Source organism: Tribolium castaneum, chromosome 4 (genome assembly GCF_031307605.1).
Source record: "Tribolium castaneum strain GA2 chromosome 4, icTriCast1.1, whole genome shotgun sequence".
Lineage (NCBI taxonomy): Eukaryota > Metazoa > Arthropoda > Insecta > Coleoptera > Tenebrionidae > Tribolium > Tribolium castaneum.
Window position 1 is genome coordinate 7,467,227 of NC_087397.1, and position 18,758 is coordinate 7,485,984.

The window sequence follows — 18,758 nt, forward strand, 5'->3', positions numbered from 1 at the left end:
AAGAATGAAAACCGGAGGTATTGAAAATATAAAACAAACTTTATTAACATTGAAAATATAACTCTTGTAAATACAACAAATATAAAATTAAATACAATTCAAAAAATGACATATGGCACTTTTAATTGAAGTGAATAGTCCATCACAGTAGCAATATTTCTGCAACCAATTCTTGATGCATTTGCTATTGTCTCCATACCTATTTGTACGACTAATATCACCTAACAAACGAAAATCCGGCTTGTTACCCTTTGCCCCAATTTCGATCGTGGCCTCAAACTTGGCCGGTGGCCTTGTCTCGATCATAATCAGGAGAAAACTCACACTCTGGTTCGCCTCATTCTGGTACTCGTCGGACAGTCCCGACGAAGTGACCTTTTTCAAATAATAGTGTGCACATAAGTTGCCTCCATCGCCTGATCTCACAATCGCGTTTATTTTCCCGACCATAAAATCGGCGGCCTTTTGTACGATCGGGGTCAAGGGGTTAATGTAAGCGTGACCCTTGCATACGCACCAGTGTTGATCAATAGCAGCGTCTTCGCAAGTGCGAGACTCTTGAATTTCTTGGAACAAGGAGTGGCATTTGGGGCAAGCCTGACTAGGACGCACTTTGTAACTTTGATTCGCGAGAAGCAGAACGTCTTGGAGAGTCATGTGGAGGTCGAAGGGGGTAGTGAGACGTTTGGTATTAATGAGGAAGTTTAGGTACTCCTTGGAATACTGTTGCTTGAAAGTTGGGGGGAAGTGGAGATAGATGAAGGGAAGGCGTTCCTCCAGCCATCCGGTGTGAGTGTTGCGGATGTCTCCGAACCTGAAGCCGTGATCGCTGAAGAACACGAGGATGGTGTTATCCAAGCGATCGTAAATGTCTTTTAGGAAAGAGACTATTTTCTCGTCCATTGAGGAAGGCAAGTTTATGTTGTCGTGACTGAAGCTGTTCATCCAAAACAGTCCGAATTTCGGGTAGTGTTTAATAGTTAGAAAGTCTTTGGCTAGATTCATTATTCTCTCACCGGTGTTTTCCGGTCCGGAACATGTGTGGGACCTCCGAATTGAAGGCAACCGTTCACTGGCTATCATGTAATGTCGGAAATAAAAGTCGGTCGGTGGAGCCCCGAACCCTAACCTATTATTGTAATTAAACGTTCCAATCTCTGTCATATCCTCAACATAGGCCGTTATAAATCCTAAATCGTTAAATTTATCCCATATTATATCACAGTTATTCATCGTATTCTTATCGGGGGCGCAGTGTTTGTACACTTCTTCCCACCGTTTCCCCGTCAAAATGGCCATCAAATTGGGAAAAGTATTGTCGTCGATTTTGGTGTATCCTCTCAGATTTAGAAAATCGTGCCCTTCTAAGAAAGTGTACGTTTTTGGCATCGTACGAACTAGATTCAGTTTCGAAATACTGTCGATTCCCACTAAGACAACACCGGTGAAGTTTGAGGTTTGAGGAAGTTGCTTTTTTCGCGGGGGGAGGTCCCGAGGAGTCACCACAGCATGGACGTTTTTGTAGATCTCAGAACCTAGCGAGTTTTTGCAAAGGACTAGAACCACATTATCGGTTATCTCCACACTGCCTTCGAAGGGAACGCATTCTGAAACGCTACACAAAAATCATCACACTATTGAACCCCAAGTAGGTGGTACCTAATCCCATCGTCGGACCTGTTCTTTTGAACGATTCGATTAATAGAAGAGTAACAACACGAAATCTTGAGAACACTGTATGCTGTTACCAAGCTTTGGTTTATATGCAAAGTAGTGAGAGAGTCCGTTATTTCAACGTAAGATAACAGTTCTTTATTGGAACAAGGAACATAGTTTTCGCGATGGTAATACTTCTTTACTTCCTCATTAAAAGGATCAATGTTCCGAATTCGACACTTTGAGGTGTTTATTAAGTATCTTTCCTCTCCCCATAGTTTGGTTCGGGAATCTGGAAACACAACTTGTAAGTAGTGGCTCCCCACAAATGAGGGTCTTTACAATTTAGTACAAATTCTTCATCAAAGGCGTGAATACTAAACTGGGTGTAATAAAAAAACATAATTATTAAAGTTAGAACCATACACAAAAGTAGGCATTTCCGCGCTCCTCCGTTTTTTCTCATAGGCCATTCCTGGAAAAACATCACGTTAGAAAATACACAAACCTATTTTTAATCTACTTCGCATAAGCTATTCATGCATTGCCAATTTCTAAAGTAATCAATAAGTGATGCCATTCAGTTTAATTAAAAATTACGTGAGTTGTGGGTTGGTTTTTACAACAGGAAATATCGACTGATAACAGCTAAATTACAAGTTCGATTCCAAATTAAACAATGCCGACATAAATGATGGATTTGAGTTTGTCGTTCTTGTTTGAGGTAAATTAAGGCAATTACGGTCTAAAAATAGGTGGCATCAAAGAAATTACGTAAGGCTCCACCGAAATTGGAGAGTAGGTCATCGTAAAAGTTTGCACACAAAGAGGCGCTTAAACGTCGAGTTACTCGATTTACTCAAGTGGATCAATGAATTTGCGGACGAAGTCTTAATTACAACGACACGAGCAATTTTATTTTTTTTAACTGGTGACATTGTCAAAACCGTGTCAAAAGTTTGGAATGATCATGGCGACGTGATAAGTCCTAAGCCTCCAATACGCGCTATCAGTGTGACGTAGACATTTGAGGTAGGTCAGCACCTTAAAGCTAAACAATCGCCATTTTCAATGCTTTTCTTATGGGCATTTAAAAGTTTTTCGTATTTCTTTAATGCTAGAAGTGTAGGAACATTACTTTTACAGAGAAATGATAGCTATGAAAAATGCAATGTCGTTTCTTAAAGATTTTAGCAACTGAGCTAATATTTCTGTAAGTTGAACACATAAATCCTTTTCTAACCTAACTTTTTTCAAACTTCAAAATTCAGTTTTTCTTAATTTGGACATCATATTGATGTAAATTATTATGTGGCCTTTTAAAACTGAGGGAAAAATGGTTTGCCACACTAATGACATTGGATTTCTTCTGAATGACGAATTCATGGGGTGCAACCGGCGCAACCCCAATAAACGGGTTGTTTTCTGTCCCCCTCCCCCATCACGAGGGATGAATAGCAGGTATACGAGGGTAGAGGGTTCAGGCACATACATGGTTGAAAGTAGTACGGGTTGTGAGTTCTGTGCTTCTTTCGTGAGTGTCTTTTGTTATCGTGTTTTTTCCGATCGTTCTCCATATCTTCGTGTTCTTGAATTTTTAAAATTCTGTTTTTCCAAGACATTATCTCATTTTTGTGGTACATCATTAGGTATGATTTGTGAATAATATTTTGTTGCGATACTTTGATAGTTCATGTGTAGTAGGTTTTTACATCACAACTATGGGAATGTGTTGGGCTCCAGATTGCAAACACTATAGTACTCGCGATAAATGCCATTTTTTTAGTTTTCCTAAGTCGGGAAAAGAACGAGCACTATGGAAAAAATTGTTGAGGTAATTTTTAATAGATGTTTTGATATTAATTTTTAATTGCTTGTTTCATTGTTAAATGTAGAAGAGATGTAGAACCCGGACCAGGAGCCTACGTTTGCAGCTGCCATTTTCGGGATGGAAGAAAGGAAAATGGTCCTGAATTATTTTTGCACAATATCGCAAAAAGAGCCTATTTTCAAGTGGAATCTCCAGAAAAAAAAAAGATGAAAAAACAAGGACTCCCTTCTTGTTCTAGTTCCGCTGAATCATTAAGGTAAAAAGTGAATCCTAGTTTTAAATTGATTTACAATTTGATCATTTGAATAGTGTTGATATACCGGAAGAAACAGTACCATCGACAATGAATTTAGAGGAAGTGCCATCGACGTCTACAGCCGTAGTTGCAGCACCAGCAGATATAATTCAAGATGCTCCGTTAGAATCTATGGGTGTGCAAGCACCCTTGGTGTCACATGCGGCTCTTGAAGCAGAAATGTATTTTCTCAAAAAGGAAAATGCTGAACTTAAAGCAAAAATACAATATCTGACAGTACGATTTTGCTATGAAAATGTTCAAGGAAATGACAAACTCATTGTTTTATATACCGGTCTTCCCAATAGCCAGATTTTCGAAGCATTGTTTCACTTAATCGAAAAGTTGGACATAAAATATTACCACAAATGGACAGTCCAAAAGTTAACTAGAATTGACCAACTCTTTTTAACCCTAGTAAAATTACGACTCAATTTCCCTCAACTTGATTTGGCGCAACGCTTTGGGGTTGCCCAAAGCACAGTTTCTAATATTATTTTAACATTTGTCCATGTAATATATGAAATTTTATATAAACAGTTTATGACGACAATGCCTTCGCGCGAAAAAAATAAATCTTGCTTGCCAACATGTTTTAGCAATTTTACTAATTGTAGAGCAGTTCTAGATTGTACCGAAATTTTCACTGTGGTATCACGTAAGTCTATGTCAACACAGAAATTAACATATAGTACTTACAAACATCATAATACTTTCAAAGGGCTAATTGGAGTTGCACCCAATGGTGTCATCACATTTGTAAGTGATTTATACGTGGGATCAACTTCTGATCAAAAAGTTGTTTTAAATTGTGGAATAATCGACATGTTAAAAACTGGAGATATGATTTTAGCCGATAAGGGATTTTTGATCCAAAATATTCTGCCACCAGGGGTCACTTTGAATATTCCACCTTTTTTATCAAATGTCCAATTTACACCAGAGCAAGTTAAGTGTACCGAAAATATTGCACGTGCAAGAATACACGTCGAAAGGGCAATACGCCGATTAAAATGTTATCATATTTTAAATTTTTTGCCAGAGTCTTTGTGCCACTATGGAGATATTGTTTTTAAAGCGACTGCCGCTTTAACAAACCTCCAATTTCCATTAATTAAAGAGGTAGCAGAATTGTTTCAGGATTGTGATGATTAAAATAATGTAAAATAAAAACCATCTATTTATATACAGTTTATTATTGTGAAATAAAGGAAATATATTGGTCAAGATAAAATTCTTTTAAAATATTGATATTTTCTGACCACCCCGGATCTTTTTCAATTTGAAATATCTCTGTGCACTTTGGTGTCCACACGACAAAGTAGCAGATACTTCGACCAGTGATGTGCATTTGCCCCTGTACTTGGTGGTAATAATTGTGATTGCTGTTAAGATTAATGTCCTCATTTTCATCCCTCCAATAAAAATATTTTTTATCCTTCAGGGCTTCAGACAAACTGTCAGTGTCCCTATATTTATATGGGCATTTAATTTCGAGAATCCCATCTTCTTCCACTAATCCATCAGGACTTGCTCCCAAAAAGCCTGATTCTTCCAACCTACAAAAAAAAGTAATATTACATTATTCATCTAAGTTATACGTGTTAATTATTTTCGACCTACCAAAATCCCGTCTCTTGGACTTTAAGATTCGTCGCTTCTTCAAATTCTCTGAGCGCTGTCTTCTCGTGGGTCTTACCCCACTGCACAGCAGCAACCCTGTCAAGCGAATAGCCTTCCGCCAAATTTTTAAATAAAGAGGGTGGGAATCTTCGTCTACTGCAAGCAGATAGTACCATGCCAAACCTGCTGGCCGTTAAACGATGTTTCCTTGCTACATGCCAATTTTCGTTAACATGTTGGCCCCGAGTGCACGCCTCAACCAGTTTAATGCGTGCCTCATCTATTCTGCACTTCTCCAAAAGAAACTTTTGTTTGTCTATGGCCTGCACGTATTCTAAGCTTTGTAGAATTTCTTCGATATCTGCAATAATTTTTCTGGCTTCTTCACTTGCTTCTGGTCTTAGGAGCCAAGTGAAGCCCACCACATTCGTGACGCCTATTTCGGCACGGAACTGAATAATTTCGTCCTCAGTAGAGGACCTAGACAGTGCCGTATAGTTTGATAATTTCGGCTTGTAAACATCAGCTAACTTAATGACTTCTGTTTGTGGTGTTGTTTTTGATGGGGCACTCCACTGACACTCAATGTCAGTAGCACTTACATTATAATGAGCATAATATAATGCTGCAGCCATATGATGGCAAGCCACGTTGCCCCTTGGGCAGGTACAATGTGCCGTCTTAACCCCTTCTTCTAGGTCATATGAAATCTAAAACACACTTTGTAGAAGAAATGTCTAACAGTTAAATAAATACAAACCTCCACAGTATAATTTAGCTTTTTCATGCTCGGTAGAACTTCTGCAGAAATTCTCATCGGTTGTACTGTGCCATCAAACCTAAATTTGGTGACGTGACCGCTGGTAAAAGCATTTTCTCCCCGAACTAAAAAGCGATTACCGTCCCCAAAAAATTTCGCAATAAAGTGAAACTTAACAATGTGCTTTTCTGCCACTAAAATGCATAAATATAATAGTTTCTCAAAGTATAATTAAAGCTTACTCACTTTCTCACCGACAACGTGGTTCCCTGTATTCTTTTATAAAGTTCGTATTTTCACAAAAAGTCACTTCTAAATTAAATTAAAGTCTCTAGTGGCACAAATTACACCCGCTGCAGCTATTTGACACGTTATTAACGCACAAACACAACCAAAAAACCGAAAAACGTATTACACCACATGTAAAAGACTGGTTGTTTAGCTTTGAGCAACTGACCTACCGTAATAAGAGTGGGGAGGTGACGTCACGACTGATAGCGCGTATTATTATCTAAATTGCCTTAAATTACCAAAATTACAAGAGGACTCTAATGCCAACCACTGCGGTCATAAACAAGCACAATAGTCGCGACCTTTATTGCAAGACTGCAAAATCGGTAGTAAATCCTGCAATAATATTTATCATCGGCCTTCAAACAATAGCCATGTGTTGAACACATTTTTATCATCTCGATTTCTCACAAATTTCAGGAATTAAAATTCCGGTAAACATTGATTACACTTGAGTAAATTACTTAGTAACTTGTTAAAACAATAAATATTAGCTTTCGCTACTGTAAAATTCCACGGTTTTTTCTTTAAAAAAATTATGAATCAAAGGAGTGTGGGTTTGCGTTGCAAATTTCGATTGCAACCACCCTTGGAGCGATAATGTCAAGGGTGAATGGACAGCAGACACGAACGTCGCAAACTGGTGCAACAAAACAAAAAAATGGGAGGAGGGTATGACGTCAGTTAATCGCAATAGGTAGTTTACCCTCAAATTTCGGGTAAGTCCCGAGCACGCCACCGCGACGGAATTCTTTGCACGTACTTGAATTAAATATAGATTTGCGTCGAATGCAAATGCGTGGAAACAAGTTTCGTTGGCCGGTCTGCAAAATATCAGAGTACTCACAATTCGAGCAGGTTGATGTTTGAGCGTTGCTCCCATTGTGGTTAATATCACATTTTCTACCTCACAATCATGTTGAACAATGTCAAGGACGTTTGGGGTTCTACCTTGGTGTCTATTTTAGCAGAAGGCACTTGTCTCGTTCCGTGGTCCGTGCTGCTCTAACCCACAGCAAGCAATTCTCCCCCAGACTGACGCCAAACGTTGAAAGAGGCGGGAGAAAATGTTATATCGATCAACTGAGCAACGCTCGACATGGACCATTCATCGGGAATATTTGCTTAAATTAATAATGAGACGGCAATGACAATTTTATTGACGACAGGTCGATAAATGACGAATGAGACGAGAAGGTCGGATGCTCAAAGATCCAGAATTCCAGCCAAGACTGATGTTTTAATGGCTGAGGGGAAAGTAGGTCGGGAGAATTATCTCCAAACATGCAAGGGGTTGGGGGTAATCCCGGATATGTTTTACTGGTTGCAGCAGCAACCAAAAATTTGCAGGATTTCGCAGGAAATGCTTCACTCATTTTTGGAATTTTAAAACATTGTTTCGTTGCGTTCGTTTTATAGCTTCATATCGATCTTCCGTCACCTATTTTGCGGGAATTAGTGCCAGGTGCAAGATGGTAGGCAGAATACGATTTTGTCCAAAACTATCTTGTTACATCAACAATCAAACAACAAGAAAGTGGAATAAAATTTAGATTGTGTCCAAACTCCCGGCACCGGTATTCACACCAACTTCCTTAACAGGTTTTAAATAAAACGACAAGTTGCAACGTTTCGTTTATATAATAAATATTATCAGGCTTTTAACTCGTTAAATTCTTGGAAGTAAACACTTATAGATGAAATTGACAGCGACTTAGTAACACATCATCGCGTCTTGACACCAACTGATTTCAATTAAATACTATTAGATATTTCTGTAATTTGTTTATTTGTTCATTATAATTATAAATTATAAATTGAAATCTATAGAAAAATCTAGATAAAATGTAAGTACTGGCAAAACCCACAAATTCTTTGCCGGAAGCAGATTCGTGTGCTCTCGCAATGTCAATACGTCCTCAATTCTTATCATTTATCAATATCAGTGTCGAAAGGATACTTCCGTCAAGTTTGGCATTAGTTGACTTTATGCCGAAACGCAAATAACTGACTAATTAATTAAGGCTGTAGAATCTCAAATCGCGTATCGCTATCGCCTGAATTTTAGAAGATCCAACCACGTGTTATCTGGTTCACAAAATTTCACTTTTTATCTGTTGCCGCAAAATTAACATGATTCTATATAATCTTGGAGTGTCGATTTCACCATCATTTCGAGTTTCCATTTTAGAGCTTATGAAAAATGCCGCTACGACCTACCTATATCTTAAAAACTAAAGCTGGTAGAAAAAAATCTGTTGCAAGGTTTTGAAATCAGCGTTCAACAATAATTCAACAACAGCAAAAAAATCGGAGGCAACAGGAAAGTAAATGAAGTTGTGTCCTTATCTTAAAGAAATGTGTAGGGCCATTTTTGAAACGCAAAATAACAGCTAATTTGAACACGTGCAAAATCCATCACAATGGCCTTTGATGAACCGATTTTTGTACAGAAGCGTAATTATCGCAAATTACAAACATATGCTTATCAAATATCAGGAAAATCTTTGGACCGGCGGCAATTTTAGCAACTCACTACTTTACTAACTTTGAAAGTACTCAACCACTTTAAATAATCCTGTCAGGAGAGCTGGTGCCGAGGTGTCGGGGTCAGGTCATCAATTTTAGTTAAGACAACGTCTGAAAAATATAAAATGGGGGTGTGAGTAATCCAGTCCATCAGAGTGAGACGTCCACAATCGCAATTTGTGAACCAATAAATGTAACAGTCGTTAACCCAAAATAATTATGCAAATCTACCATCAATAAAATATGTAATTCGAATAGAATCGGTTGAGCTCTGTCCAAGGGGTTCAAAAGGTTAACAGTCGCAGTCCTGGTCAATAGGACTCCAGGAGCATAGGGGAAACCAGGCAAAGGGTTACCCCTTTGCTCATAGATACCATCCAGCCCGCTTGTCTCTGGATCAGCAGCAATCGAGAGACCACCTCGCGGTTCTGACGTGCAATAGGCAACGCTGCCTTGTCATCCACCACTTGTCTTAGGTTGTGCAATGAGTACCCCGGTAATATCCGTCCAGCGTCTACTTCGAGACCCGCAGGTCATTCAACACCAAGCGTGCAATGGATATTATGTTCATGGTACTCGCCTATGACCAACATAAAAAGGGGGCGGTTCCGGGCAGTGCAATGATCACCTTTTTGGCCAACCTGCTCAGCCGCTAATCAAACATAGCCCTAAGCGTGCAATGGAGGCCCTCTTCATAGTGCAGGTGGTGAACAAGTCCCTATAAACCTCATGGCCGCAGCCGTATCTCAGGGGCGGTTCCGGGCAGTGCAATGAACACCTTTTTGGCTAACCTGCTCAACTGCTAATCACACATAGCCCTGAGCGTGCAATGGAAGCCCTCTTCATAGTGCAGGTGGTGAACAAGTCCCTTAACCTCATAGCCGAAGCCGTCTCACGGACCAACGAGCAAGTGCAATGATCACCTTCCAGCGCTCTCCCCACGACCTATTCTGCAACCTAGACCTGGGGGTGCAATGAACGCGGCTGCCTAGTGATCCCCCGCGTCCACAAATAAACATAAACCAGACCTGGAGGCCTCGCGACGCCGCGACCCTCCAGCGTCCCCTGTTGGGTTAATCTCGGCGTGCAATGGGCATTTTCGAGCGCCGCCCCGCCTCAAGCTTAACCGTGGATTAATTAAGGATAGACAGACTAACAAAGTTTAGCTCGACATGTCGGGGCTCAACTCAATCTTATTCATAGTTCGTCAACTCTCAATTCAATATCATTCTCATCAAATATCACCAACTTTAGTATCAACCAATTAAATAAACTATCAACTGATGAATAGCGCATTGATTCAACTTCAGTTTGATATTGTACTCAATACTCACGCAGGTTTTTGATGAACGTTATCAATAATTATAAATATCAACACCGCAGCAATTAAAATAATGGTTGAACGACTCACCCTACCGTTGATATGGTAATTATCATAAATCTCTACACCTTATTGGATTGAAAAACCTCACACACCAACAAACTGGGATTACTCAGTGATAACTCACCTTGATTCACTTAAGCAATTACTTTAAGTCACTCTAACTTGGAACTGACTCTAGCTCACACTACCTCTCTAAAGTGTGGGTGAAAACTAAAAACTCATATGCAAAATTGCATATTCGAAGGCGTCTTTCTCACGGTCGACTTGGGGTGGTCTGCTTGTCACCCTGACTAGCTAATAAATTAGGCTCAAGTGTTTATGTTTCTCGAAATAAAAGTCTCGGGGTCTTTTCGGAGCTTTACTGACTAATTACCCTAATTATCTACATGCTAATCTATGACGAAAAGTAAAAAAACCACAAATTACCATTAAATTAAAATATAAAATAAAAAAAAAATTATGACCGCTCGGACTCCATCCTACAACTTCGGCCATCCTGCAATTCACCTCGTCCCGAGGTGACATTACTCGTCTGTCACTTCCGGGTCCTCGTCAGATGGGACAATCTCGTCTTCCCCACTTTCACTGTCGGTGTCATCTGACACTCCTCCTGGCACGCGCCATGGTCGCATCCGATCGACAGCAACTACGCGTTCGTAATTGGTCTTTATCGAAGTTCTGTGTGACCCTTTCATGTCGGTTACGACGTAGCGATCATTAGGTAATACTGTTTTTACCACCATCGGGCCGCTGTAAGGGGGTATTAATTTTCGGCTGGTACCTGTGTTTGAAGCGACGTTCTTTTCCACCAACACTAGGTCACCCTGTTTGTAGCGCCGTGGTCGTTTTCGTCGCTTGTCAAAATTCTTTTTCTGATTATCTTGTGCCTGGGACATCTTTGCGAGTGCTTCCTCTCGAGTAGCTACTAAATCCTCTACAACGGAAGATACTTGGGTGATTTCATCGCGAAGTACGACATCAGTTCCGTTGCGCGGTACATATCCCAGTAACAATTGGGATGGTGTTTTCCGGGTGGACTTATTTGCAACGTTATTAATTGCGAACTGCACATTCCTGATGTGCTCGTCCCACCGTTCCTCCTCAAGGGTCGAAGATAAAAGGGCCGCTAAAATCGTCCGATTTAGGCGCTCAACTTGGCCGTTCGCCCTTGGCGTCGCGACTGCGTTCATCACGTGACGAATATTATTTTGTCGGCAAAATTGTTTGAAGCGTTTTGAAGTAAAACAGCTTCCTTGATCTGATATTAAAATCTTTGGTTTGCCATACGTGGCGAAAATATCACGGAAATATTCGGTTACGTATTTTACTTTGGTCGACTTGACTGCACGGAGAAAAACGAATTTTGTAAACGCGTCGATTCCGGCGATGATGTGCGTGTGACCTCGACGACTTTTGGGGAATGGTCCTAAATGATCAACATGGAACACATTTAGCGGTTCCGCGGTCTTCTTGATGGGATGAAGAAACCCTTCTTTTCTACCCGATGCGCGCTTATTGTACAAACACGCAATGCAGCAAGCGGTGTATTGCTCTACGTACTTACGCATCCTAGGGAACCAATAATGCTCGCACAGTCGGGACAATGTCTTTTCCACCGCAAAATGCCCGAAATCGTCGTGTGCGGCTCGCACCACCTGGTGTCTCATCCCTCTAGGGACAACCCATTGGATTCCTCGCACGGTAATGCGATAGACGCGTCGATCGCGTAGGGCGTAATTTTTATAAATTTTCCGTTCTTCGTCATTTGTCGGCGGTTTCGACAAAATTTGGCGGATGCGCTTTATTTTGTCGTCGGTTAGTTGCCCCGATAGGACCCAATCCGCCTCTTCGATGTGAAGTACTTCGCCGATTTCTCCCGATTCCACCGGATTTCTGCTTAACGCATCGACATGTTTCATACGATTTCCGGGTCTGTACTTCACCTCAAATGTAAATTCTTGCAGTTGGAGCCACCATCTGGCAATGCGCGGGATTATTTGTTTTTTAACGCTCGTCGCTCGTAATGCATTACAGTCGGTCACGACGGTAAATTTTATACCGAGCAGGTAAGATCGAAATTTCTTTAAGCTTTCCACGACGGCTAGTGTCTCGAGCTCGTACGAATGATATTTTTGCTCAGTATCGGTCGTTTGCCGGCTGTAGTACGCCACTGGATGTAATCGCTCGTCGGGTTGTTTTTGCAATAAAATTCCGGCCAGCCCTAACGCACTGGCGTCGGTGTGAACTTCGGTCTCTAGCTCGGCATTAAATAATACTAACGTCGGGCGCGTCACAAGTGCCGCCTGTAATTTGCGGAACGCCTCTTCCTCTTTGTCGCCCCAATTCCAGGCAGTACTTTTCTTCGTCAGATTTGTCAAAGGTTTAGCGATCAACGCGTAATCTTTGACGAAGTGACGGAAATATCCCGTCAACCCGATGAATTGTCTAATTTGGTGTACTGATTTCGGAGCGGTATATGCCTCTATGGCTTTGGTTTTATCTTGACCGGGTTTGATTTTTCCGTCCTCGATATCAAATCCCAAAAATGTCACGGAGGTCATCAGAAACGAACACTTTTTCAAGTTAAGTGTTAATCCTTCGCTTCTGAGAATCTCGAACACTTTTTGTAGATTTTGTAACGCTTCGTTGACGTCTTTTGCGTGTAAAAGGACGTCATCCAAATACACGGCGGCGTTTTCTCGCGCTGGTTTCAAGATCTTATTCATGAATCGCTGAAACGTTCGCGGCGCATTCGTCAGTCCGAATGGCACTCTGTTGTACTCATATTGACCGAAGGGGGTAACAAATGAAGTATACTTCTTCGACTCTTCACTTAGCGGGATTTGATGGTAACCCGACCGCAAATCGAGACTCGTGAAATACACGCCACCCTGCAGCCGATCAATTTGATCATCCACTCGAGGTAGGGGATGGTTGTCCTTAACCGTTTGTGCATTTAACTTCCGGTAATCGATGCACAATCTTTGTTCGCCATTTTTCTTTTTGACTAATAATACCGGTGAGCAGTAATTTGACTCACTTTCTCTGACGATATTATTGTCCAAAAGCTCTTGCACAATATCTTTGACTGTGTCCTGCTCCGATCTCGCCATTCGATACGGCCGATAAGTGAAGGGTTTATCCTCGGAGAGCCTTATTTCCATTTCCGCCGATTTTGCACATCCGAGTTCATCTATCGTGAGTGCAAAACAATCTCGATAATCCATCAATAATCGAAAAAGGCGATCCCTTTCGTTCTCATTGATGGGCCCGACTTTTACCTGATCGAGCGGTAGATCGGTTGGGGGTGAGTTATTTACCCGCAAGACCATCTCAGTGGGTGGTTCTTCTTCAATGCAGGGCCAGGCCCTTGCAATTGTCTGTCCCTTTCTAAAGTTTAAATTGTTGTCCGATAGGTTGATACATGGTAAAAAGGCGGTATCATTTGCCTTGACGTGAATAATTGTACGCGGTAGACAGTATTCATGACCTTCTTGAGGTCTTATCGCAGCTTCAATGAGGACATCACCCTCATACTCGTCTCCGGAAACTGCAATATGACCGGCGTGATTTTGCGGGATGATGGTGTTTTGCGCGACTCGAAGTTTGATTTTTGATAATGCCGGTTCAGGTGTGATTTTTGACAGTGTTGATTCTGCGTCGGTTGCGATTATATTTAACGAGGTCTGGTCCTTTACGATGACAATGTGGGGCATCTCGGTGAAATTGCGACCGATTAGGACAGGTACTTCCTGGACAGAATTTGGGACCACGTGGGCCCGAACGGTTGCCGTTGCCCGATCAGCTGTTAGCTCGAAGGTCGTAGACCCTAACGTCGCAACAACCCCGTTCCCAAAAGCTTTTAGTGCGGTTTTTTGATTGGAATCGTGATCCAACCCTAATTTTTGTACCTCCGCTAAACGTATTGTGGTACATGAACTACCTAAATCTACATACGCCGTTGATTCTACACCGTTTATTAAGATTGATTTGTAATATTTTTGATTAGCCAGATCGCGCGTTTTGCTAGATAGTCATGCTATCGTCTTCGGGTCTTTGTTTTTCTTGTTACAATATTTCTCGGTGTGACCGGTACCACGACAGTAGTTGCATCGCAGCTCCGATTTCCGGCTGTTTTCCGGTGCTGGCTTCCGGCACTGTCGGCGATAGTGCCCTTCTTTTCCGCAATCGTAGCAGACCGGCACCGAAGGCCGTTTCTCGTCGAATTGTCTTCCTCGGTGATGGGTTTTTGCCACCTGGGACGCTCGTGAGAACGACGAAGTGGTCGCTGTAGCTGGTTTCGGGAGCGCTTTTGTGTCGCTGATCGTCGCGAGGTATGCGAAAAGCGATTCCGGGGTTTGGTGATTGCCTGCTCTCGCGCCCGTTTTTTACAACGACGTCGTCAATGCCCCCGATTAAGCATGAAACGGCGTCGGTTCCTATGATGCGGCAAGCGTTTATGAGCGAAAGCTTTTCATAAAAGTACCGAGCGTAGCTTTCATCCCGACGTTTCTGCCGCTGCATCATTCTCGAGAGATCGTCATTGAAATCGCGAGTGGATGGGAACGCAGTCCTTAATTTTTCCTTCCATTCCGCCCAAGACATGTTTACGGAGGGTAACCCTTTGTACCACACCTCGGCGAGTCCCCGCAATTTCGCCAAAGCATAATAAATTGTGGCATCTTCCGTCCAACGGAAAATACCCCTTAACTCGTCCACCTTGCGACACCAGGCCTCGGCGCTTTGGTCGCGGTCCTCTGGGTTGAAGGGTGGTACCACCTCCTCCTTTGTGGCAAACGCGGTAGGGCGGTTGTTTGACCGCTCGAGAAAATCTGCCATCACTTCGGTGAGGCGGTCGATCGAAGAGACGGTTTGATCAGACCCGTCGGTGCTGCCTCTAACCCTTCGCGCGTTAATTGGCGATTCGCCACGAGTTTGCTTCCTCTTATTATTTCCGCTCATCTTATTAAAGAGAAACAAAACCCAAAAGTCAACAATTGTTTAAACAAAATCACCTCCGACACCTGCCAGCTGGATTATTTCTGTCGCCAATGTTATTTTAAGTTAATGGAAAAAGCACATTTAAAATGGCAATTTATTTGGGGGTGGTTTTAAGTGGTCATAAATTTGTCAAATTTTAACATGTGGTATGAGTTAGCCTGGCCAGACATGTGGTTGTGCGTCTTTGATCCCACTCCTGAAATAAATTATGTAGGGCCATTTTTGAAACGCAAAATAACAGCTAATTTGAACACGTGCAAAATCCATCACAATGGCCTTTGATGAACCGATTTTTGTACAGAAGCGTAATTATCGCAAATTACAAACATATGCTTATCAAATATCAGGAAAATCTTTGGACCGGCGGCAATTTTAGCAACTCACTACTTTACTAACTTTGAAAGTACTCAACCACTTTAAATAATCCTGTCAGGAGAGCTGGTGCCGAGGTGTCGGGGTCAGGTCATCAATTTTAGTTAAGACAACGTCTGAAAAATATAAAATGGGGGTGTGAGTAATCCAGTCCATCAGAGTGAGACGTCCACAATCGCAATTTGTGAACCAATAAATGTAACAGTCGTTAACCCAAAATAATTATGCAAATCTACCATCAATAAAATATGTAATTCGAATAGAATCGGTTGAGCTCTGTCCAAGGGGTTCAAAAGGTTAACAGTCGCAGTCCTGGTCAATAGGACTCCAGGAGCATAGGGGAAACCAGGCAAAGGGTTACCCCTTTGCTCATAGATACCATCCAGCCCGCTTGTCTCTGGATCAGCAGCAATCGAGAGACCACCTCGCGGTTCTGACGTGCAATAGGCAACGCTGCCTTGTCATCCACCACTTGTCTTAGGTTGTGCAATGAGTACCCCGGTAATATCCGTCCAGCGTCTACTTCGAGACCCGCAGGTCATTCAACACCAAGCGTGCAATGGATATTATGTTCATGGTACTCGCCTATGACCAACATAAAAAGGGGGCGGTTCCGGGCAGTGCAATGATCACCTTTTTGGCCAACCTGCTCAGCCGCTAATCAAACATAGCCCTAAGCGTGCAATGGAGGCCCTCTTCATAGTGCAGGTGGTGAACAAGTCCCTATAAACCTCATGGCCGCAGCCGTATCTCAGGGGCGGTTCCGGGCAGTGCAATGAACACCTTTTTGGCTAACCTGCTCAACTGCTAATCACACATAGCCCTGAGCGTGCAATGGAAGCCCTCTTCATAGTGCAGGTGGTGAACAAGTCCCTTAACCTCATAGCCGAAGCCGTCTCACGGACCAACGAGCAAGTGCAATGATCACCTTCCAGCGCTCTCCCCACGACCTATTCTGCAACCTAGACCTGGGGGTGCAATGAACGCGGCTGCCTAGTGATCCCCCGCGTCCACAAATAAACATAAACCAGACCTGGAGGCCTCGCGACGCCGCGACCCTCCAGCGTCCCCTGTTGGGTTAATCTCGGCGTGCAATGGGCATTTTCGAGCGCCGCCCCGCCTCAAGCTTAACCGTGGATTAATTAAGGATAGACAGACTAACAAAGTTTAGCTCGACATGTCGGGGCTCAACTCAATCTTATTCATAGTTCGTCAACTCTCAATTCAATATCATTCTCATCAAATATCACCAACTTTAGTATCAACCAATTAAATAAACTATCAACTGATGAATAGCGCATTGATTCAACTTCAGTTTGATATTGTACTCAATACTCACGCAGGTTTTTGATGAACGTTATCAATAATTATAAATATCAACACCGCAGCAATTAAAATAATGGTTGAACGACTCACCCTACCGTTGATATGGTAATTATCATAAATCTCTACACCTTATTGGATTGAAAAACCTCACACACCAACAAACTGGGATTACTCAGTGATAACTCACCTTGATTCACTTAAGCAATTACTTTAAGTCACTCTAACTTGGAACTGACTCTAGCTCACACTACCTCTCTAAAGTGTGGGTGAAAACTAAAAACTCATATGCAAAATTGCATATTCGAAGGCGTCTTTCTCACGGTCGACTTGGGGTGGTCTGCTTGTCACCCTGACTAGCTAATAAATTAGGCTCAAGTGTTTATGTTTCTCGAAATAAAAGTCTCGGGGTCTTTTCGGAGCTTTACTGACTAATTACCCTAATTATCTACATGCTAATCTATGACGAAAAGTAAAAAAACCACAAATTACCATTAAATTAAAATATAAAATAAAAAAAAAATTATGACCGCTCGGACTCCATCCTACAAATGCTACCTTGAAATACCCATATCTCAAAAACTAGAGCTGATAGAAAAAAATCTATTGACAGTTTTGAAATCAGCGCCCAACAATTACTTAACAACAGCAACAGATATTCTGTAAACTAGTGTTATTTAGCATCATATCAGCTTTATGTTACAATTGTTACAGGGTTCATAAAGTACATTATGGTTCTTAAATAGACCGACAAAATTTTTTGTCGAAGGGTAAATAAAGACGGTTTTGATTTTTTCGTAGAACTATGACCTCAAATATTTTCCACTAACTGTAGTAATACTACTTACAAGCACACCAGTGGCAAATGATATTCCTCGAACAAAGATAACTTTAAAAAACTTTATTCCGAAAATGCTTACAGAAACTTTTTTACTATTTTTTCCAGCAAGCACTCATTCGATATTACCATACAATAGTTAAAATTTTGTCGGTCAATTAAAAAATAAAAATATGTGAGAAATTCTAAAAAATTAAATACTTACTGGTAAAAATACCTTAACATCTTTATTACGCTTATGAGGTATGAAACTCATTTTACTTTTTCGTAAATATCTAAACGATAAATCTCAGTTTAGCACTTCACGTCTGATAAAAACGTCAAACTGAAAAAAATCAATGTAGAGTAGTGGAGTCACCAAATACTTATCAATGTTTTAATAAAGCCGACAAGATTAATGTATTAAATAACTAGATAGGTATAACTTTGGTATTGATCAGTTGCAGGTAAAGCGCTCCTCTATATCTATCGTTACGTTATTTGCGAAAAATATTGAAGGTAATAGGTATTACCTTTTAATTAATTGTGGTATTTCTCCAAAAACACTAAGCGTAAAATATCACCTGAGGATGACCAATTTGTGGCCGAAACGCGTTACGTAGCAAATTTTTATAAAACACGATATCTGTATGAATTCAATATATGGGTTAGATATTATCTACAAATATTATCTCAGCTTTTCACATAATAGTGACTTGCAGTAATGATCAGTTGATCAGTTCCTACAAGGAACACGTGTATTTTTTGAAAAAAAAAATTATTTAGTTTAAAGATGTAGACGTATTTTGCACAGGTTGAGTTACGAAAAAGCTGTTGTATCCCCATTTGTTAGTTTTGTTTTAGTAGTAAGTTACG

General features: G+C 41.3%; 3 protein-coding genes across 14 annotated transcripts; 1 reads left to right on the forward strand and 2 right to left on the reverse strand.

Annotated features, from left to right (window-relative positions):
• Positions 1 to 18: 18 nt before the first annotated feature.
• LOC664132 (uncharacterized) lies at positions 19 to 18,434 on the reverse strand. Of its 4 annotated transcripts, none has more exons than XM_064356157.1 (4): positions 18,416 to 18,434; positions 1,999 to 2,131; positions 1,660 to 1,948; positions 19 to 1,615 (listed from the first exon to the last, which is right to left on the reverse strand). In XM_064356157.1, the coding sequence occupies exons 2-4, from the start codon at positions 2,120 to 2,122 to the stop codon at positions 88 to 90; spliced, it is 1,941 nt and encodes a 646-aa protein (XP_064212227.1). In that variant the 5' UTR covers positions 2,123 to 2,131; positions 18,416 to 18,434; the 3' UTR covers positions 19 to 87. The 4 variants fall into 4 exon arrangements, with proteins under 4 accessions (XP_064212227.1, XP_008201443.1, XP_064212226.1 ...); XM_008203221.3 differs by lacking the exon at positions 18,416 to 18,434 and adding an exon at positions 18,109 to 18,235; XM_064356156.1 differs by lacking the exon at positions 18,416 to 18,434 and adding an exon at positions 7,304 to 7,681.
• Positions 2,644 to 4,968, forward strand: LOC135265856 (uncharacterized). 4 transcript variants are annotated; one of them, XM_064356159.1, is made up of 7 exons: positions 2,681 to 2,869; positions 2,928 to 3,305; positions 3,358 to 3,490; positions 3,552 to 3,743; positions 3,797 to 4,440; positions 4,504 to 4,580; positions 4,636 to 4,968. In XM_064356159.1, the coding sequence occupies exons 2-7, from the start codon at positions 2,966 to 2,968 to the stop codon at positions 4,651 to 4,653; spliced, it is 1,404 nt and encodes a 467-aa protein (XP_064212229.1). In that variant the 5' UTR covers positions 2,681 to 2,869; positions 2,928 to 2,965; the 3' UTR covers positions 4,654 to 4,968. The 4 variants fall into 4 exon arrangements, 2 of the variants coding, with proteins under 2 accessions (XP_064212228.1, XP_064212229.1); XM_064356158.1 differs by having other exon boundaries at positions 2,677 to 2,869; positions 4,504 to 4,968; XR_010333701.1 differs by lacking the exons at positions 4,504 to 4,580; positions 4,636 to 4,968 and having other exon boundaries at positions 2,644 to 2,688; positions 2,803 to 2,869; positions 2,928 to 3,490; positions 3,797 to 4,373.
• On the reverse strand, positions 4,961 to 7,297 carry LOC135265857 (uncharacterized). Of its 6 annotated transcripts, none has more exons than XR_010333704.1 (5): positions 6,412 to 7,297; positions 6,166 to 6,359; positions 6,008 to 6,115; positions 5,406 to 5,766; positions 4,961 to 5,341 (listed from the first exon to the last, which is right to left on the reverse strand). XR_010333704.1 is itself a non-coding variant. In XM_064356163.1 (4 exons), exons 2-4 carry the CDS (start codon positions 6,220 to 6,222, stop codon positions 4,978 to 4,980), a joined length of 1,131 nt encoding a protein of 376 aa, XP_064212233.1. In that variant the 5' UTR covers positions 6,223 to 6,290; positions 6,420 to 7,297; the 3' UTR covers positions 4,961 to 4,977. The 6 variants fall into 6 exon arrangements, 4 of the variants coding, with proteins under 4 accessions (XP_064212233.1, XP_064212232.1, XP_064212231.1 ...); XR_010333703.1 differs by having other exon boundaries at positions 5,828 to 6,115; XM_064356163.1 differs by having other exon boundaries at positions 5,406 to 6,115; positions 6,166 to 6,290; positions 6,420 to 7,297.
• Positions 18,435 to 18,758: the final 324 nt, after the last annotated feature.